Consider the following 23,403-nt stretch of genomic DNA (forward strand, 5'->3'; position numbering starts at 1 on the left):
TAGTGGGCATTGGTACTACTGGGGCAGTGACAGTCATATTCATGTTACTGGTTATCTATAATGGCTGGTCTGAGACATTCAGTGGCAGCAACTGTTGAGCCTGACAACACCATCTTTTCAATAAGAGTCATGAAATGCTTGTTAAAATGTTTTGTAACACTAGACACATCTCAATATATCACAAATAACACTAGCTCATACTCATTTCTGGTTCACTACGTTGCACATTTGCTCTGTTTTGTTGCTTGATGTGAGTATCGTTTCCTTCTACTACACTTGCTTCAGTGTCATTACTTCTTTAGTAATCTATGGCTTTTTGTAGCCTTTGAGCCATTCTGTATTATTTTGGGACAAAACAGTTTACCAGTAAGGTAATGATCTTATTAATAAATGTGTTTTATTTCATTCATGTCATGAACACTGTATCACTAGTTTATTTCTTTGAGGACTTTCCTCAAACTTATCCTGCCAAATCCAGATTTATTAACGTTTAACAAAAGGAACTGCATAGTGTGGTCTGAGAGGTCACTGACTGTTAGTTTAGTAATATAATTTTGTTCAGTAGATATTTTTGTAAACATATTATAAAATTCTGTCTGAGCAATTATCTACACCAGTTGCAAAAGTTTACAAAAGGAATTAGATTGAATGGTAATGTTAATATCTGCAATAAATTCGTGGTGAAAGGGTTTAAGAAAATCTGTATTACTTCTTTGCTGTTTATAGCATACATTCACCCATCTTCCCATATGAGTCACAGATATAATGTTGTTGGGTTGCCTTCTCTTTAATGACTTCATTCTAACTTTTTACTCCTTGTCCCCTTTTCCGCTACTATTCTGACCATATAACATTTTCTCTTGTTATACATTGCACTTCCATATATTTTGTTATTAATAATTAAATAATTGATTAATTATTGGAACCCTCCACCTGTCCAAGTTTATCTGTGTATATCTTTGATTTTGAAACTTGTTTGTAATTTTTCTCTCCTTACTCAGAATATCTCCAGTAAGGTGAACAAGGAATAACAAAAAGCTATGGTTGTAAAACAATTATAAAAATATTTATATTTGTAAAATACACATACATCAACACATTATTTTGGATCAGTCATATAATGATGAATATTGTCTTTTATATTTGATTCAAACTGCCCATTCCATATTGGTTCCCCCCTGACATTAACAAAAAATGCAATAAAAGTTTGTACTTCTTAACAAATATAACATATTAAAAAAATTTACAATTTTGATTCTTCTGTTGTCAGGCTACGCAACTTCTGCATCAACATTATATTGCCTTTTACTTTCAATTTTCCCTTCATGAAGGCAACCTGTGGGTTGAGTGTTCCTTTTGCCTGGAAATAGAAAAAATCTTATTATATTCACATAGTTTGGAGAAATGTAAATTTTGCATACTTGCATAATTAAAGCTATAATTTTTTGTGTAGTGTCAAGATTTTTGTAAAATGTATTTATATATAAATGTGTCTTTCACAATACATTGCCTGAAATGGCATGTCTTGTATGAAAGTTTACAATAGTGAACAAGTAATAGTACGTGAAAATGCTACAGTAAAGTAAGGATATCAGCTTTATTAAATACACAATAACACAGCTTTTCCTTCTTTAAACATAGTGTCCTATGTTTAACTGATAAGTGTGAGAGAAGATATCAAAACAAGAAGCTAGACAAATGTTTAATATGGTGCTCATATGATCAAAGATTATTCTAGTTCTCTACAGGAAATAAACAGAGCAATTAAAAACACACACACACACACACACAGAGAGAGAGAGAGAGAGAGGTAGGTTGGTAGATTTTTTTCCTTAATCATTTCTAACAATTTGAAATGGAAAATTGTCTTTTTGTTGCCTATCTGCGACTCAGCATCTTCGCTATATGGTGAGTTGTAACTATCTCTTTCATAACATTGTTAAATTTCTAATATCTTGCGAGATGAACACATACTGTCTAGTATTTATCAGCTTTTTTTCTGTATATATATTAGTCTACTACTCCTTTGGGGATTTGTCAAACATAATTTCTTCTATTTTTATTAGAATAAATTGTACAGTATTTTTTTGCTGCAAATTTCAAACCAAATAAGTCAGTCCCTAATTGGACTGGACTTACCTGTAGCATTCACTTTAGCCATGCTCACTCCAACTGGACAGATACAACACACTATAATTTCTTAACACCTTTGCCAATGAAACGATGCCTGTCATTTCCCCAAACAATATCTGAATTTAAGTGATTATTCTCCTTCACTCATCATAGTTTATAAAAGTTCAATATGTTAACGGTATATGTTAGGTTGTTTACGAGTTAGGGTAACTAACAGCTATGTTGAATTACAATACCTGCCAGTTCTTGAACAGTAATACTAGCTGTTGATTATTACTAAACATTTGAAGCATATTGATCATGCCTGTGTTATCGCTATGTCAGCAAGACGATGATAGGATTCTGGCAACGTTGGGAAGTAGGACAGAGGTACTGAGAGACTGTGAGGTTTATCTGGGTAGCTCAGCTGGTAAGAGCAATACTTTAAAAAAAATTTAAGGGTCTGGCAAACAGCTCTAATCTGTCAGAAAGTTTAAATTTGATATAATATTTGTACTGGATTCATATATCATTACACTATTTTCCCCAGAAGAGCTGATAGTTTATGTTCTTGTAACTACTGAGTATTTCACATGTGATGATACAATGTGATTTAGCACAAAAAACACATTTTGCTTACTTATATAGGGTGTACATAAAGTCCGGGAACACTTTCAATTATTTATTGCACAAGAACTAAACATTGTATAGGTGTCATAGATATTGAATTTAGAAGAGAAACTCTGAAAGTTTTTTTTTACAACCATTCAATATGTGAACTATGAGTGACCCGGCAAATGTCAATACGGTAATCGAATTCTTGCCATATCCGTCCCCATGGCATTGTCGACTGCGGCCGTCACTTCCTGTATTCTCTCCCGGAGCTCTGCTACATCACTTGGTAGAGACAGTACATATACCAGATCTTTAATGTGTCCCCACAGAAAAAGTCACATGGAGTGAGATCTGGTGATCGGAGAGGCCAATTCATGAAACAGCTGTCCCGTTCTGTAGCATGGCCAATCCATTGATGTGGCAGCTCTGTGTTCAGGTACTCATGAACTTCACAATGAAGATGGGGTGGTTTCATAGACAGCTTCTGTCACAGGACTTTCCACACTGGCACTGGAGCCATTTCGAGTTCGTGGAATGCATGATGCACTGATTTCTTTGGACTCCTTATAAATGTCTCTCGTACATGCTCCACATCCCCTTCACTCACACTGGAACATCTGCTTCTCTTTGCCGGGCACAAGCAACCTGTCGTAACGAATTTGTTGTGCCAGTGGCAAATGGCCTTCCTTGTTGGTGGCTTCTTACCGTACTTGGTTCTAAGCATCCGTTGAACAGCTGTAGCACACTTATTTTTGTCAAACCCCAACACAGAAAGTTTGTTCTGCACCTGAACTCACCATGTTTGCGACTAGTACTGACAATCGGTAAATTATCAAACTATGCTGCGGCAGTATACATGAAAAAAACTTTCAGGGCTTCTCTTCGAAATGACATATGTATGACATCTGCACAATGTTTGGTTCTTGTGCAATAAATAATTGAAAGTGTTCCCGGACTTTATGTACATACTGTATACACATTGTCTTTGTACTGTAAGAAATTATGTAGTATTTTTACGACGACAGATACAGGTATGTGAAAACACTGTAGCAACTTTGTCATATTATGTGAGAGCTCTGCAAATTAAAATGCAGAAATTAGTATCAAAACTTTCTTGGTGAACAGTAAACAGGTGAGGGGTGTACAATGGAATCAAGACAGAGCCACCAATGGGTTTCTAAAGGGTATGCTTAAATTGAGTTGCGAACCAAGTAATGCAGCCCTGCTGCAGAATTTGTGCAGTGGGTGAGGGAGAAGCCACGTTTTATGCCACACTGTGGAATACAATTGGCAATGTAATTTGTAGTTGTATGGCAGATGTAATTACAGTTGAAATGTTTGTATTGACATGTGGTTTGTGAACAACTTTGTTGTGGACAACTACACTCTCAATGACACAAATAAGTAGTGCTGAGTTTCTGCATATCGTGGCACAACATATCTCTTCAGTGTCCAAATGTATGCAATAAACTGTGTTGGCCATCTAAAATACTCATTTTACTATGCTATCTTTTCAAAACTACCAAACTGTTTGATCCCCACATTGTCAAATTGTATTCAGTGCCCTATCTGAGTCAATATTAAACTGATAATGATGCGAATAATAATTATGTCTTTGCCATTCACCTACTGATGATGATCACATATTGAGTCTTATGTAAGAAATAAATATGGGTGCAATTCATGCCTGATATTAAAATATGCAGAAGACCAATTTAAGTGAATACCTGTCATCCAGCATTCAGATGTGATAACATAAAACATTTGTTCAGAAATAGCCATTGCTTTTCAAATCAAATACAGTGTTAAAAATATAAATAAACATGGTGCTCTTTGCTTAAATAACTTCAATATCAATTGCATACTTGACTTAATAAATAAAACTGCATGTAAAAGTTCCTAGTATTTTGGATTATAATTTAATGGAGGGACAATCGTACTGCATTAACTTTCTTACTTTGAACAAGAGTCAGTCACGGTGAATGATAACATCACTAATTCCTTGGACAGATATACTGATGACATCACCCTTTTGATAACCATTTCTGAAGGTTCTGAAGAATTTGTGTTACTTACCATATCGACCAAATCTTGATCTTCAATGGTTATTGTACAATCAGCTTTTGTTCCTTGTGGATCCCCTTTATAGAGTTTACCCTTTTTCAGATCAATAGCTGAAAACAGAAATTAAATTTTGGAGACTGTGCAATTATGTGTGTGAGAAAAAAACAACGGCAATGAATAAAAGAGTGTAGAGGTATTTACAAAAGCCAACCAATTTAACTATTCAATCAATCATTAATCAACATGATTTTACAATAATCAGTGAATAATAACTTATTAATAATTAAAAATATGCACATTTGTATGTATGTAAGAGAATTGTGATGTATCTTGAAACACCAACCTGAAAAAATGACAGTGATTTTGCCTCACCTACAATTTATGCTAACACAAACACACAAAACTCTTATACTGTTTCTGTGATGTGTATTTAATGTGAATTAAAAGTAAAGGAAGTGAAATGTGATATCATGCGAAGTGTTTTGTAGATACAACAAACTAAAATCCTGCTAAATCACAGATATATTCATCTATTTGTGATGATAATGTGTGCAAGCCACAGTACAATAAGTGATGGAGGGTAATTCACATTCATACCAATATCAGAGAATTTATATAAATTTAATACTGAGTGTGGGAAAAAGGACCAACTATATGCCACTGTACATGTAAAAATCTCTCTTACCTCATTCTTGTGATCTCCACAAGAGTTATACAATGGTGCCGAAAGAATTATTGCATAGCCTTCCTCTAATACCAGTTCTAAAAATTTATACAGCACGGTTCCATAAGACGAACGTAATTTTTTTTTTGAAAGCTTCCTATTTAAGTTATTCAAGCATCTCTGTTAGTTTCATATGAGCTGAACCAATCAGTTACAACCCTATCAACATATATTTGTTTGATATTTCTCTGGATCATGTGGACAGTTCACAGAGAAATGTCCCACATGGATGAGCACTGTCCTGTTGAAAAATGACGCCACAAGACTGTTGCATGAGAGGTAATTCGTAAGGATGCAGGATGTCTGTAGTGTAACACTGTGCTGTCAAAATTCCCTCAGTCACTACCAGCTTCAATTTAAAGACATACTTGATGATTCACCACACCATGACACAAGGAGTAATACTACTGTGATTCTCCAAAACATCAGAAGAATGGTACCTCTCCCCATGGTACCGCCATACTTCCCGACAGTCACCAGGGTAGTACTGTAGTAGTCAGATGTGTTTGATTGGAACCCTGACAACAAATATGTCTGACATCACACACCCATACACTCTAAAATCAGGCCACTGTCACATCTGCATGCCCCACAAATCTGGATATTACACAAGTTGACCAGCCAGCCGCCAGATGACCCGCAATGAAGCTTTTTTCAGTTTCTGTCAGGTGCTGATAACACTGTGCCACCTGAATATGCAGCAACTTCATGTTCTTCACAGTGATCATTCAACATCTAACACTGTTCACATCCCTTATATACCCAACCAGGCATGGATACTACACTAAAAAAAAAAAAAAAAAAAAAAAACATTAATGCACTCTGGTGGCTGTTCTACCGGCCACAAAGAATTACAAGTTTTATCATTGAATATCTGCCAATGGTTGTGTACGTGTACAAAGTTACTTTGACATCTGACCATATCTTTACAATGCTTCACCTTTTTTTTTTTATTTATTTTTTTGCCAGGCAGTGTAAAAACAGCTAATTCACACGCACACACACACACACACACAATGTCCATGTGTAGAAACAATGAAATGATGTTTACTCTGTAGTCAAACTTTTGATAAAACAAAGAAATTTGATCGATACATCTAAAATAAAACTGCAGGTAAATGTGGCTGGCTTATCAGTGGATTAAAGGAGGATGATCCAATCTCTCTCAAACACATTAAGACCTCCAGCTCAAAACCTTTTCAGTAATATGAGGGTTGGAACTTTAATAGTGGCAACTATTTATTTACAGCTTGTACAAAATAGATATGTGTTTCAAAGTTTTACTGATCTTCAAAGTAGTCACCAGCATTGTGTATAACCTGTCACCAGTGATGTGGAAGTCATAGGATACTCTTAGCAGTGCCAGTCATGTTGCAGGTCCTGCAGAAAGTGTCACCAATTCCGTCTCTAAGCTGGTCATAGGTTGTGTTCCAAAAATGAACAGCACAGAGACAGAAGTGTTGACACTTTCTGCAGGACCTGACCATCATTTTGCTGGACAATGCACAAGCATGTACAGTGCAAGCTGTTAATGATTTGTTTGACTGATGGGTCTGCTAAGTGCTATACCACCTACTGCACTCCCCTGACTTAAGCCCTCATGAGTTCAACTCGATTTCTAAATTGAAAGAAAACACTTCACGGCATTTGCTTCAGAACTGCTACAAATTCGTCGGGCAATAGACAGCACCATTCAAACAGTCAACACAACTGGCACTGCCAAGAGTATCCTACGACTTCCACATCGCTGGCAACAGGTTATAAACAATGCTGGTGACTACTTTGAAGGTCAATAAAACTTTGAAACAGGTATCTATTTTATTCGAGCTGTAAATAAATAGTTGCCACTATTAAAGTTCCAAACCTCATATATGAAATGCACTAAGATAAAATGTGGCTTACAACAATTTGTCTGCCACAGGCACCACACATGTGGGGGAGGTGTGGGAAGAGTGGGGTCATCCTCCTGCCAGAGTATAAAGCTACATGTTACAGGACAGTGTCTCATTCAGAGGTAGGTTAACAGTTATTTCACCTTGTCTGGGTAATCAGTATGGCACATTCCACAGTCAATTAGGCAGTTTCACCGACTACGATATACTGTCCATCACTACCAACCAAACCTCCTCTCATCATTGCATGGCTCTCTGACACAGAAAGGAGATGACAGCTCACAGGGGAATGGCGTCTCAGTCTGTTAAACTCATTTCCACAGACACTCACATGTTGTGATGCCATGGTACCCATTAGAATGATACACATTTACCCTGCTCTTGAAGAAGGAACAGTTTTTTAGTACTGTTTGTATCTTATTCTCACCTGCTTACATTTGATGGAGTATTTGTAAGGCACTAAGGGAATCAGAGCAGACAAGAAACATTTTTACTTTGAATATGCCTTATTTGCTCCAGTATAATCAGTTCTGAACTAAATGCCTTCCTGTGAAGGCAAATCCTGAAAATGTGGTCAGAGAAAACAACTTAACATCAAGGAAGTGACTTGAAATCTCAGTGTATCCTGTGTTAAAATCATGGTGCTTATCTAAAAGATTATCAAATACAGATTTAAAAGTTTTCCAAATATAAAACCTTGGAGTAAAACTTTGAAATGATCCCTATCAATCTCTATATTCTAATCCCAAAAGGCCTCATAACTATCAGTATATTACCAAAAAGTTCTTGTATCAGTGAGTAAGAAATGGCACGATGTTTAGTGGTCTGTGACATAGAAACTGTTTCGTAGGTCTGTTGCACCATAAGGAAACACTGCCTAATGTGAAGTTAGGGTCACTGGTCCCAGCTCTGAACAGAGCTGGTCCTAAAGGCCTCTGAGCACATTACATCCAGCACTTATATGCAAGAGAGTTTTACAGGTACATACAGAGTTGTGACAGACAAAGTTGAGTGGTTGATGTTAAGGGAATGGTTGCACAGCCACAGTGAAAAATCAGCAGAAAGTAGCTAATGATATATTAATATAATCATTTGTTTAAATATCTTGGTTTTAAATGTAAATCTTTTGTGCAAATGGTGTTGTAGCTGTAGAAAAAGGGGGTAGAAACTGTGAAAATGACAATGCTGACGTGAGCCAACAGTGAGGAAGCTGCAAATGACCAATGGCAGCACCAAAACTGTCCTCTGTACGATTCTCTGAGAGCCATCGGCTAAAATTTTACTATTGTTAAAAGTTACTAACAGCACTGTTTGTTTCTTGATATTTAATAGTTTCAAAGGTTTTGTATGGATTTAATGGTAGTGGTATTTATACATTGGTCCTGAGATGATTGGCTGTTTGAGTGAGCCAATTTTACAGTGTTGGTTTAAGTCACAACGAAGAATATTGACCAAGTGCAAGTAGGACTTGCTCACAGAGTTCCATCATGCAAACTTGTGTGTGTGTGTGTGTGTGTGTGTGTGCGCGCGCGCGCGCGCGCACAATATAGATGCTGGCGGGAAGGATTTTGATAAATTGGCTTAGGTGCTGCTGATAGACTCAGGTGCATATCTTATATTGTAGTAGGGACTACTTCTGCATCACTGGAGAATTTGAGTTGCTGAGCGCAACTTCATCCCTTGATCTTAATTATTATTGAGTGAAATTCTCCACCTTTATATGTGGTCTTAAAGAACCATTAAAACAGAAAATGCAATGCCATTAGTCACTTGCTTCTTGAGCTAGACTGAGTTTCCATCTATTTTAGCAACCTGTAATTGGAAGACCTGAAGAGGTTAAGAATTATTTCATTTTTGCTGACTGGCAGGGATGAAGTGCTGGTAACATTAATCATTTCTTTATCAACAAAGTCAAGTTAGAACTGCGAATACATTGGACTCAACTGCACTGACTGTTCTGAATTAAAAAGGAAACAAAATTACAACCTGTCTCATGGCATAAAAATATAAAATTCTGATCTTTTTACTTTGTAGTTTGACCGAATCATACGATAATAAGATTATCATAATGTGTAGTGCTTGCACCAGCTTTTCATTGCAAGGGAAATGGCAGAACGACTGGAATAATGCTACTGCATCAAATTGTGATAGAAACTGGGCAAAAGCCAGGTGGAAGCAATTCGGAAGATACGGTCAGTTTTCAATGGCAATGCTATGGGCATCACACAGATTAAAGAGTGGTACAACCAGTTTAAAGATGGCTGCCAAAGTGAATGCTGTGGTGATGCACTACTGTTGTATGACTGTCAGAGACACTTCAGAAAAGGTGGACATCACACATTCTATTGTGACCAAAGATTTGACCCTGAAGAGATTGTCGGCAGAATTCATGCTGAAGCTGCTGACAGCAAAAGCAACTTTCTGTTGAAATGTCACAGGACATGCTGGACTCCACAAACAGTGACATTGACTAGGTGAGCACCGTAATCACTGATTATGAGGCCTAGCTGTACGGGTATGACCCAGAAACCAAATCCCAGTCATCACAGTGGAAGCATTCCTTGTCACCAAGACCAAAGAAGGCCTGCTAAGTGCACAGCAATATCAAAGTGATGCTGACTGCTTTCTTTCACTCCTATGGTGTGGTACACCCTGAGTATGCACCACAGAGTCAAACACGCACCAAAGACTACTACAGAGATGTCCTCTGTCACCTACATGATGCTGTGTGGTGCAAGCAACGGGACGTGAAGTCAACAAGAAATTCGTGCCTCCATCACGACAATGCTCCAGCACATTAGTCATTCTTGATTCAGACTTCTTTGGTGAAAAACCAGATTCCTGTGCTTCAACAGGCTCCTGACTCTCCCAATATGGCCCCCTGTGACTTCTGTCTGTTACCCAAACTCATGAGGCCATTGAAAGAAACATAATTTTGGACAAGAGAGGACATTATGACAGCAAAAACAGCCGAGCTAAACTCCATTCTGAAAAAAGCTTTTTCAGCATGCTTCCAACAATTGTGGCACCACTGAGAGAAGGGTGTGGAGTCCCAAGGGCACTACTTTGATGGCAATTGTGTGTTGAAAGCTCCAGGTAAGCCAGTTTTCCTTCTCCCATGGCCACAGCTCGTTTAGACCTGGTATATATAGTAACCTCCCCCCATGAACCATGGACCTTGCCATTGGTGGGGAGGCTTGCTTGCCTCAGCGATACAGATAGCTGTACCGTAGGTGCAATCACAACGGAGGGGTATCTGTTGAGAGGCCAGACACGCGTGTGGTTCCTGAAGAGGAGCAGCAGCCTTTTCAGTAGTTGCAGGGGCAACAGTCTGGATGATTGCCTGATCTGGCCTTGTAACATTAACCAAAACGGCCTTGCTGTGCTGGTACTGCGAACGGCTGAAAGCAAGGGGAAACTACAGCTGTAATTTTTCCCGACGGCATGCAGCTTTACTGTATGATTAAATGATGATGTCGTCCTCTTGGGTAAAATATTCCGGAGGTAAAATAGCCCCCACTACTCACGAGGATGTCGTTATCAGGAGAAAGAACACTGGCGTTCTATGGATCGGAGCGTGGAATGTCAGATCCCTTAATCGGGCAGGTAGGTTAAAAAATTTAAAAAGGGAAATGGATAGGTTAAAGTTGGATATAGTAGGAATTATTGAAGTTCGGTGGCAGGAGGAACAAGACTTTTGGTCAGGCGAATACAGGGTTATAAATACAAAGTCAAATAGGGGCAATGCAGGAGTAGGTTTAATAATGAATTTAAAAAAAATAGGAATGCAGGTAAGCTACTATAAACAGCATAGTGAACGCATTATTGTGGCCAAGATAGACATGAAGCCTATGCCTACTGCAGTAGTACAAGTTTATATGCCAACTAGCTCTGCAGATGATGAAGAAATTGATGAAATGTATGATGAGATAAAAGAAATTATTCAGGTAGTGAAGGGAGACGAAAATTTAATAGTCATGGGTGACTGGAATTCGAGAGTAGGAAAAGGGAGAGAAGGAAACATAGTGGGTGAATATGGATTGGGGGAGAGAAATGAAAGAGGAAGCCGCCTGGTAGAATTTTGCGCAGAGCATAACTTAATCATAGCTAACACTTGGTTCAAGAATCGTAAAGAGGTTGTATACATGAAAGAATCCTCGAGATACTTGAAGGTATCAGATAGATTACATAATGGTAAGACAGAGATTTAGGAACCAGGTTCTAAATTGTAGGACATTTCCAGGGGCAGATGTGGATTCTGAGCACAATCTATTGGTTATGAACTGTAGATTAAAACTGAAGAAATTGCAAAAAGGTGGGAATTTAAGGAGATGGAACCTGGATAAACTGAAAGAACCAGAGGTTGTACAGAGTTTCAGGGAGAGCATAAGGGAACAATTGACAAGAATGGGGGAAAGAAATACAGTAGAAGACGGATGGGTAGCTCTGAGGGATGAAGTAGTGAAGTTAGCAGAGGATCAAGTAGGTAAAAAGATGAGGGCCAGTAGAAATCCTTGGGTAACAGAAGAAATATTGAATTTAATTGATGAAAGGAGAAAATATATAAATGCAGTAAATGAAGCAGGCAAAAAGGAATACAAACGTCTATAAAATGAGATTGACAGGAAGTGCAAAATGGCCAAGCAAGGATGGCTAGAGGACAAATGTCAGGATGTAGAGGCTTATCTCACTAGGGGTAAGATAGATACAGCCTACAGGAAAATTAAAGAGACCTTTGGCAAAAAGAGAGCCACTTGTATGAAGATCAAGAGCTCAGATGGGAATCTGGTTCTAAGCAAAGAGGGAAAAGCAGAAAGTTGGAAGGAGTATATAGAGGCTCAATACAATGGCGATGAAATTGAGGACAATATTATGGAAATGGAAGAGGATGAAGATGAAATCGGAGATATGATACTGCGTGAAGAGTTTGACAGAACACTGAAAGGCCCTGAGTCGAAACAAGGCCCTGGGAGTAGACAACATTCCATTAGAACTACTGACAGCCTTGGGAGAGCCAGTCCTGACAAAACTCTTCCATCTGGTGAGCAAGATGTACGAGACAGGCGAAATACCCTCAGACTTCAAGAAGAATATAATAATTACAATCCCAAAGAAAGCAGGTGTTGACAGATATGAAAATTACCGAACTATCAGTTTAATAAGTCACAGCTGCAAAATACTAACACGAATTATTTACAGACGAATGGAAAAACTGATAGAAGCCGACCTCAGGGAAGATCAGTTTGGATTCCGTAGAAATGTTGGAACATGTGAGGCAATACTGACCTTACGACTTATCTTAGAAGAAAGATTAAGGAAAGGCAAACCTAAGTTTCTAGCATTTGTAGACTTAGAGAAAGCTTTTGACAATGTTGTTGTTGTTGTTGTTGTTGTCTTCAGTCCTGAGACTGGTTTGATGCAGCTCTCCATGCTACTCTATCCTGTGCAAGCTGCTTCATCTCCCAGTACCTACTGCAACCTACATCCTTCTGAATCTGCTTAGTGTACTCATCTCTCGGTTTCCCTCTACGATTTTTACCCTCCACGCTGCCCTCCAATGCTAAATTTGTGATCCCTTGATGCCTCAAAACATGTCCTACCAACCGATCCCTTCTTCTAGTCAAGTTGTGCCACAAACGTCTCTTCTCCCCAATCCTATTCAATACCTCCTCATTAGTTACGTGATCTATCTACCTTATCTTCAGTATTCTTCTGTAGCACCACATTTCGAAAGCTTCTATTCTCTTCTTGTCCAAACTAGTTATCGTCCATGTTTCACTTCCATACATGGCTACACTCCAAACAAATACTTTCAGAAACGACTTCCTGATACATAAATCTATATTCGATGTTAACAAATTTCTCTTCTTCAGAAACGCTTTCCTTGCCATTGCCAGTCTACATTTTATATCCTCTCTACTTCCACCATCATCAGTTATTTTACTTCCTAAATAGCAAAACTCCTTTACTACTTTAAGTGTCTCATTTCCTAATGTAATTCCCTCAGCATCACCCGATTTAATTTGACTACATTTCATTATCCTCGTTTTGCTTTTGTTAATGTTCATCTTATATCCTCCTTTCAAGACACTGTCCATTCCGTTCAACTGCTCTTCCAAGTCCTTTGCCGTCTCTGACAGAATTACAATGTCATCGGCGAACCTCAAAGTTTTTACTTCGTCTCCATGAATTTTAATACCTACTCCAAATTTTTCTTTTGTTTCCTTTACTGCTTGCTCAATATACAGAATGAATAACATCGGGGAGAGGCTACAACCCTGTCTCACTCCTTTCCCAACCACTGCTTCCCTTTCATGCCCCTCGACTCTTATGACTGCCATCTGGTTTCTGTACAAATTATAAATAGCCTTTCGCTCCCTGTATTTTACCCCTGCCACCTTTAGAATTTGAAAAAGAGTATTCCAGTCAACATTGTCAAAAGCTTTCTCTAAGTCTACAAATGCTAGGAACGTAGGTTTGCCTTTTCTTAATCTTTCTTCTAAGATAAGTCGTAAGGTCAGTATTGCCTCACGTGTTCCAACATTTCGACGGAATCCAAACTGATCCTCCCCGAGGTCTGCATCTACCAGTTTTTCCATTCGTCTGTAAAGAATTCGCGTTAGTATTTTAGGAGTTTTGACAATGTTGACTGGAATACTCTCTTTCAAATTCTGAAGGTGGCAGGGGTAAAATACAGGGAGCGAAAGACTATTTACAATTTGTACAGAAACCAGATGGCAGTCATGAAAGTCGAGGGGCATGAAAGGGAAGCAGTGGTTGGGAAAGGAGTGAGACAGGGTTGTAGCCTCTCCCCGATGTTATTCAATCTGTATATTGAGCAAGCAGTAAAGGAAACAAAACAAAAATTCGAAGTAGGTATTAAAATTCATGGAGAAGAAGTAAAAACTTTGAGGTTTGCTGATGACATTGTAATTCAGTCGGAGACAGCAAAGGACTTGGAAGAGCAGTTGAATGGAATGGACAGGGTCTTGAAAGGAGGATATAAGATGAACATCAACAAAAGCAAAACAAGGATAATGGAATGTAGTCGAATTAAGTCGGGTAATGGTGAGGGAATTAGATTAGGAAATGAGACACTTAAAGTAGTAAAGGAGTTTTGCTATTTGGGGAGCAAAATAACTGATGATGGTCGAAGTAGAGAGGATATCAAATGTAGACTGGCAATGGCAAGGAAAGCGTTTCTGAAGAAGAGAAATTTGTTAACATCGAGTATAGATTTAAGTGTCAGGAAGTCATATCTGAAATTATTTGTATGGAGTGTGGCCATGTATGGAAGTGAAACGTGGACGATAAATAGTTTGGACGAGAAGAGAATAGAAGCTTTCAAAATGTGGTGCTACAGAAGAATGATGAAGATTAGCTGGGTAGATCACGTAACTAATGAGGAGGTATTGAATAGGATTGGGGAGAAAAGAAGTTTGTGGCGCAACTTGACTAGAAGAAGGGATCGGCTGGTAGGACATGTCCTGAGTCATCAAGGGATCACAAATTTAGCATTGGAGGGCAGTGTGAAGGGTAAAAATCGTAGAGGGAGACCAAGAGATGAATACACTAAGCAGATTCAGAAGGATGTAGCTTGCAGTAGGTACTGGGAGATGAAGGAGCTTGCACAGGATAGATTAGCATGGAGAGCTGCATCAAACCAGTCTCAGGACTGAAGACCACAACAACAACAATATATAGTAACTAACTACAACAAGTCATAGATTACTAGTTGCTTGCCATAATTATGAGCAATGCGATTTCCTTTTTATGTGCAACAAATTGAAATTTTATGCATGTAAGATACTTTTTTTAATATTTGAATGTAAGTGATGTGAATAATTAGGCAAGCTTAAGCATTCTTACATAAAAGATAACTGAATGGTCACATGTTATGACCAACTGACTAATACATATGACAGCTTATAGTTACATACTAATTATATACTGTCACAAGGGAACACCTAAAAAAAGAAGTGACAAGGCATATTTAGAGGCAGTACATACTACGCCTTAAAACACACATCCAAGAAAAGGCACACTGTTGTAAATTAAAGCTTTTTTAAATACATTTGTGTAATACGTTCATTCTGAAATGAAATTTGTTAGCAAATGTCTTGGCCTCCTTTCCCATCTCACTGTTACAGCAAAACCTTCCAAATTATTGACAGTGGACAAGTGGACCAACAATTAATGCTCTTTCATATCGTTACACTTTTGTCATTTTCAAGTGATCAATTTTTAATTGTTAAAAACTATTGGCACAACATTTGCAAGAAAGTAAGTCACTCATTTTATGTCACACATTGGAGTCTAAATGTACTTGTATAGGCAAATGGGGTAACTGACATCATTCTGTGTGTTTTTACTGTAACGTAATGCTTTACTGTGGCATGTTTAAGTAAAGTACAAAAAAAGTAAGAATCCGACTTACTCCATGATGCAGCTTCTTGGCCATTTTGTGTTATTTTGTACAAAAACACACCGTTGATTTTCTTTGCTTTATCCAAATTTGCCATCATTCTTTTTTCAATTTCATCAAATACCTCTTCAGATTTCAGGGCTTTAGCTGAGACACGATTCGGGTAAACATTTTGGGTCTCCACAAGGTCGATATAGGCGCCTAGAATAGAAGAATTTAATCAGAAATTGTGACATACCTTTCATACATCAGACAAATTGTATGTTTTTGGTATTCTAACAAAATACTTCTAGAGGCTCCAGCTAAATTACTGTTTACTTATAAATGATGATAAGTTTACAAACTTAGAATTACGCTAAGATCTTTGCAGTGTTTACTTCAATCAATCATAAAATAATACTTAGAACAACTCATTCATTCATTCATTCATCATGTTCCATAAATCCATCATGAAGGAGAGCATTCACTGATGGGGAACTGATCAAAATGTACGGTAATTTGCAGAACCAGACACTGCTTTGTAAGGAGTATTAACAACAAATTGCGACTACTGCTAATCTATTACTAAAGCCTCCATAATGTGAACATTTGTGTTTACTGAAATTTACATCGCCGATTTCAAATATTTTAATAAATTATGGAGAATGTGGCTGATCATCTACCCTTATCCTTGAGTTTAGGGTATTTGGGATTTTTCAATTTTCTGCTTTATGTCTACAGGTAATCTACTAAAAACCTTTAGACTAGAGTACAAAACTTCTCTCTGAACCCTATATGGTCTATATAGAAATTATTTTTACTTGTAGTGTTGTGGTTGTGAATTGCAGTGTTCATCACAAACACCCTCTTATTATTAAATTATAATGTAACATAATTTATTAAATTATACAAATTACATAAAATTCTTCCAGTTGTTTGACTGCACCAGGTACCTAATTACTCTTGTGTTGGGAACCTTCTGAAAATCACATGGTCTCACATTCAGCACAATTTTATTGGAACTGACCCTCCATGTACACAATTCTATTGTTCATAAATTAGCTTTTGAAGTCAGAGGAAGTACAAATAAAAGGGACTGGAGGGAGCTGCTAGTTTTAAGGTTTAGCTTATAATAGATTGCATGTTATGTTGCATAGCACCTAGTCAAGAAATTTGTCATCAAACCTTCCAAACAATACAAGAATTTGTGAGAAACATTCTAAAAAAAATGGTACTAAATATAAATGCATTGATCGAAACTGTGACTGAGAAGCACATATTAAACCTAATTTGAGTTATGCTGTTATGTCAAAATTCTTAAGTTTACCTTTCTTTATACTGTCTTCTGATGCCAACAGGATCTGTGACTTGACCATTTCTTATGCTACTTGGCATTAAAAAAATGAATGAATAATTGTGTTTGTCATCAAGTAATGAAAGGCTTTAGCTTGAATGTTATAATGCAGTCTTACCTGAAATTACTGGACTTCCTGTTTCAACAACAGAAGTTTCAAAGAAAATACGATTTCCTTGTTGCCACATATCTGTTCGCAGTGTCTGACCAGGAATAACAGGCTTTGAAAAACGAGCCTGCAAGAAAGAAAATCAATTGTACACCCCTAAGATATTTTAAAATCAAACAATGAAAAATTCAGGAGGGAATAATGACAATATCATGAAAAAGATACATTGCTACTCACTATATAGCAGAGATGTTAGGTCGCAGATAGGCACATCAAAAAGTGTGTTCACAAGTAAGCTGTCAGCTTCCCTACCCCCTGGCTCCTACCCTTGTAACTGACCCCGGTGTAAAACCTGTTCCATGCACCCTCCCAACACCACCTACTCCAGTCCTGTAACCAGGAAGGTGTACACGATCAAAGGCAGAGCCACGTGTGAAAGCACCCACATGATTTACCAACTGACCTGCCTACACTGTGACGCTTTTTATGTGGGAATAAACAGCAGCAAACTGCCCATTCGCATGAATGGACACAGGCAGACAGTGTTTGTTGGTAATGAGGATCACCCTGTGGGTAAACATGCCTTGGTGCACGGCCAGCACATCTTGGCACAGTGTTACACTGTCTGGGTTATCTGGATACTTCCCACCAACACCAACCTATCCGAACTCCAGAGACGGGAACTTGCCCTTCAATATATCCTCTCTTCCCGTTACCCACCAGGTCTCAATCTCCGCTAATTTCAAGTTGCCGCCCCTCTTACCTCACCTGTCATTCAACATCATCTTTGCCTCTGCACTTCCGCCTTGACCGACATCTCTGCCCAAACTCTTTGCCTTTAAATATGTCTGCTTGTGTGTGTATATGTGTGGATGGATATGTGTGTGTGTGCGAGTGTATACCTGTCCTTTTTCCCCCCTAAGGTAAGTCTTTCCGCTCCTGGGATTGGAATGACTCCTTACCTTCTCCCTTAAAACCCACATCCTTTCATCTTTCCCTCTCCTTCCCTCTTTCCTGACGAAGCAACCGTGGGTTGCGAAAGCTCGAAATTTTGTGTGTGTGTTTGTGTGTTTTTTTATTGTGCCTATCTACCAGCGCTTTCTCGCTTGGTAAGTCATTGTGTCTGAACAGTTTTACATAACAAAATATTCACTTGTTGATGGAAATTGAGTTGTAATTGCAATAAGAAGACAATACTGTCATTCCATAAACAAATGATTAGAAGATAAACACTATTTTCAATCTGATAAAATGACCAAATTAAACAACATATACGTACACATTCATGCAAATGCAACTCACAGACATGACCACTGTCTCTGGCTGCTGAGGTACCAATTATAGTAGAATAAAGTAAAGTTGTAGTTTCTGTATATTCTAAAATTCTTTAGCAAACAATCATGAAATAAATGAAAATAAGCTGAAAAAACATGAACTCTTCAAAGAAAGTGTGCTTGTTCTTTTCCTCAGATGGAGTTGCAGTGCCAGGACAGTACAGCCATGCATGTTGTTGCTGTTGTTCTGAATGGGCACACAATACAAAAACTCAGTGATGTTTATGTGTCTGCTGACAACTCAATGGCACAACTATATGGCAAGTACTTACTTCTTCCTTTAAACAATAAGAAAAGATGCAAATAGTGATTAGAGTAGGTCTCCTATTATTTATTTTCAAAATGTATGATGAGAAGAAACAACATTATGAATCTGTGACTCCCAATTTTATTTGAGCCTCAGATAAGGTTATCTGGTTGCAATTCCATATGTGATTAAATATTTCTTACCACCAACAAAGGGATTGTTGTAGGCAATAGCGCCTGGAGATGAAGATAAAAAGGAATTTTTGTTAGCTTTGTTCATGCTAACTGATTCTGTTACAATTACTGCATGATGTGCCAGGTTATGTTGTTTCTTTGTTTGTTGTTGTTGTTGTTGTTGCTGCTGCTGCTGCTGCTTCCGCCACTGCTGCAGGCATGAGGTCTAGGATTCATATGAAGTAGTTCCCAAGTTTTTCCAATTGCCAGCTATCCTTTTCGTTTCACCATAACTTCTGCACCTGCCTTAGATACTCATATCTAGGTGCACACCTGTAATTCTTTTCTTCTACCATCCATTCACTTACAGCTTTCAGCAGCGACTCATTTCGTAATATGTTCTCAACCAGTCTCTCTCTTCTTCTTCTTCTTCTTCTTTCGTTTCATCCTCTTTGGGGTACGCTGGATCAATCATTTCTTTGTGCGTTGTTCTTTTCTTAGGGCCCAGTATTTCTTCATTCTTTCTGATCTTCTTCCCCTCTCTTCTTCCGAGATGAAGGGTTTGGACTTTTGTGTGGATTTGTTTTGGAACCTTATTTTTTTGTCTTTAGTAATTAATTTAGCAGTTTCTTTAAACCAGTTGGGCTTCGTTTTTCGGTTACGGAAAACGTCTAAGATTTGTTTAGTTAATCTGCTGGAATTCATTATGAGAAGATGACCATTAAAATTTATTCTCCTTTTTCACATAGAATCTGAAAGTTTTTCAATTTTCTTGTAGAGAGTTTCATTTTTGATGTATATAATCTTATTGTCTTGAAATTTTGGCCCAATGATATTTCTTAAAATTTTTCTTTCCTTTACCTCAAGTTTCTCCATTTGGCCTTTAAAATTCATGTTAAGTGTTTCTGCTGCCTACAGTGCTTCTGGCTTAATAACTATCTTGTAATGTGTAATTTTGGAGGGTGGGTGCTTTGTATCTTGATAATCTTTGTTTGAAAGTTCTGTAAAACCTTCTTGTGTTGTTTATAGCAAATTCTTCATCAATTTGGAGGAGTGTTTTGTTTTCATGTGTCTTCTTAATCCTTTTTATATTTTTATCTACCAGTTTTCTAACTGTAATGAAATGCAGTCTACTTTCTTCTGTTTTCTGTGATTGCCAATTTTGCCAGTCTCTCTCATTCATTATGGTCTCAAAGAAAATATTTGCAGGATATCTTCATTCCTTACATGACAAATCCAACTGGTTATCAAGAGTATTTATTAACACAATACACCACAGGTTCAATATCCCTGTCAACAGGTGACATCAGTCTCAGCTCAGAGGCACTACAGCTCACAAATGATGATCACCACCAGTGGTGTGTGTGGCATGTCACACGGTCTGAGCCGCTCGCAGCAGTGGGGCCAGGCAGGCAACTTTGATTTAGTCTAGTACAATCCACTGCATGAGCTACTATCAATCATGCTGTTCTGCTTGTTGGCTTTTGACTGTGTTGTACTTGGAGTTTCTTGTTCCCATTGTTTCCTTCCAACCAGCGTTCTTCTCTCGACAATTTTGGCTTTGCTTACAAACTATGCATTCTTATTGTAGGCAGGCAGAAAAACAGGCCTCCAACTTTTTTCATTTGTGTCTTCTCTACTGTCCACATTTCACGCTCATACAGAGTCATGCTACAAAAATAACTTTCATGAATCTTTTCCTGGTCGCAAGGGTTATATTTTTTTGTTAGCAGCAGTTTATTTTAAGGACAGTTTTTTGCCTTGTGCAATACTTGTTACCATGACTTTCTTGTATCTTCTTTATTTCCAACACAGCACAATTCATCTATTCCTCCAATTCTCACTTGTCCATTTAGCTATCCAGCGTGTCCACCGGCTGTGCCCAGCATTACCTAAATTTCCTTTCTGTTTATGTGCATATTATAGTGATCAGTTAGAGCACACTTAACTCCATTAAGCACCAAATCTATTTCTGATCACTTTCGATCAACATGATGTTGTGATTATTTCTGCCCTTGACAAAACAAACCTTACATCAAGATACTCCTTTACCCCTCTCTCTCTCTCTCTCTCTCTCTCTCTCTCTCTCTCTTTCCACGCATCAAGCCCGATGTTGCGGGGTCCACTGTTATGGTTAAACAGAAGTGGCACGTTAATTTTAAGGGGTGGCCGGATGCCCTTCCTGTCACCACCCCGTAGCCCCCAGGATGGAATAAGTGTACCCCAGTAGTCGGCGTCTAGTGTAAGCCATGCAATAGTGTGAATGTTTTCTAATGACTGCAAGTTGTGTAACTGAGGCAGAATGTGGGGACAAGCCTGGTATTCATATCGAGCGGGATGTGGAAAACCGCCAAATAATCGCCTCCAGGCTGGCTGGCACGCCGGCCTTCGTCAGTCCGCTGGGCAGATTTGATCCAGGGCCGGTGCGCGAACCCGAGTCCAGGAAGCAGCGCGTTAGCTCTCTCGGCTACCCTGGCGGGTACTTCTTTACCTCCCTCACTATCTCGTCAATATATAAAATAAGCATCAGTGCTGACAGACAGTGAGCAGCCCAACAGTACATATGCCTTTCCTAAATTTGCCATCTTGTTTCATTCTACCAGAACTGACTACTCCAGCCTGCTCCCTCCTTTACAACAGGTATGTGTCTCTCTCAGCCTGCGTCCGAGTGATCTGCCCCTCCTTTCTAATTTTTCGCAACCTACCCTCTTTTCTCCCTAATTAAGGAATTGGCTTTTCTGAAGTTGTTTCCCCTGTTATATGTCTACTGGCAACACTTACAAATTCACCTCCTGAAGGTAAGATCAGCCATGCTGTCTCCTCGTAATTTTAGTTTTCTCGTGCTTATTTTCCTTTTGATACAATTATTTCTGCAATTCATACCACACTGCCCAAAAACAGAAAAAGAACATTATTCAGTTCCAAATCATGAAAAGTCTTCTCCAAACTGCAATGTACATTTTCTTCAGTCACCCACATCAATTATTATTAACTCCAGTGTTAAAACTGTTCTTGAGTGCCCTACTCCTCCTAAACCAAAGAAGCTGATTCTCAGTTTTCAGTTTTACCTTCTGTTCTTCAATAAAGCACTCTCATGAGTATTGTAGATGCATGCGATATCAGTGTTGAGACAACTGTCCCAATGCAACACAAGGCATAAAATTTCTGAGGCTGCATTGTGAATGAGCTCTGAACATATGGCGTGATATCCTTGTCTGCAATGAATTGTTTGTCTCTTACAGTCTTCTTTAAATCACCAAAAATAGCACAACTGCAGGGAGAGAGGTCCAGACTACATGCAGGATAAAAGATGACCTTCCATTTTAATTTTGCAAGAGCTCCTTGACTATATTTGCTGTATGGAACCTTGCATTGCCATGGAGCTGGACAACTCCATAGGTGAGCTGCCCTTATCACTTTGATTTGATTGACATGAGAAGGATGGCCACGGTTTGAGAGTGTTGATGCACATTCATTGTTCTCTCTTGCTAAAGGAAGTTTTAAGAAGTGCGCCGTTTTGGTAAAGAAGTTGGTGAGAATAATCTTTACCCCACTTGTGCACACGGCCTTGGACTTTTTGGGTGGCAGTGGCCCTGAAGGCTTCCGCTGGAGACTGTCGTTGTGACTGTGGTTCATGAAACATGACAAGAATTTGTTGCCCCCTTGTAAAAGTGCTGCAGGTGTTAAAGAGAGAGTCACATTCAAGATGCTTCCTGTACGGATTTTTCAATTTGTCCTTAATGACTGTGTGAAAACTTCAAACACTCAATCCAATCTCTGTGGAAGTGGCTGCTACTGTACTCATCAGTCTTGAATAATGAAGATGTTCACCTGCTCGACAATAACCATAATGTGGTATAGTGTTCCAGACAATGCATCATTGGCCATCAACACCCTACCTTCCCTGAAACGCTTGTGCTACAGGACACGGGAACGAGCAATTTCAAAATGTCAAAACTGATCAGCTGTATGCTTGCTACAGTCATGAGCCTCTAAGAAGAGTGGTTGAAGGATGGTGAAACGATGGGTAGGTGACAACTACACCTCATCACAGCATCACTCACTTTATACAGCAGGACAGGCAGATCTGATGACGGAGTACGATGCTGGCGCATGCACAAGTGTTTTGTAATGACCATTCAGCAAACATTGTTGGAGCACAGGGCTCTGGAGTAGCTAACACCTACCCTTCTTATAGTGATCCAGCAACATCATCAATTATGATTCCAGTGGGCTTAATCTCATTGAGATTGCATCATGAATCAATGGAAAAGTGTCATGTAGTCAGGTTAATCACATTTCTTGTCACACTTGGTTGATGGTTGTGCCCGGATATGATGTCATCCAAGTGAATGGCTCTCGAAACATACATCAC

General features: G+C 38.6%; 1 protein-coding gene across 7 annotated transcripts in view; it reads right to left on the minus strand.

Annotated features, from left to right (window-relative positions):
* Positions 1 to 1,039: 1,039 nt before the first annotated feature.
* Positions 1,040 to 23,403, minus strand: part of LOC126271985 (peroxisomal multifunctional enzyme type 2-like) — a 155,141-nt gene continuing 132,777 nt past the window's right edge. For all 7 annotated transcript variants that reach the window (XM_049974457.1, XM_049974451.1, XM_049974454.1 and 4 more), the window contains 4 exons: positions 17,284 to 17,401; positions 15,845 to 16,033; positions 4,804 to 4,901; positions 1,040 to 1,360 (listed from right to left, as the gene is read on the minus strand). In XM_049974457.1, coding sequence (XP_049830414.1) covers positions 1,244 to 1,360; positions 4,804 to 4,901; positions 15,845 to 16,033; positions 17,284 to 17,401 — 522 coding nt within the window. In that variant the 3' untranslated portion in view covers positions 1,040 to 1,243. The remainder of the gene's footprint in view (positions 1,361 to 4,803; positions 4,902 to 15,844; positions 16,034 to 17,283; positions 17,402 to 23,403) is intronic.

Source organism: Schistocerca gregaria, chromosome 5 (assembly GCF_023897955.1).
Source record: "Schistocerca gregaria isolate iqSchGreg1 chromosome 5, iqSchGreg1.2, whole genome shotgun sequence".
NCBI classification, from domain to species: domain Eukaryota; kingdom Metazoa; phylum Arthropoda; class Insecta; order Orthoptera; family Acrididae; genus Schistocerca; species Schistocerca gregaria.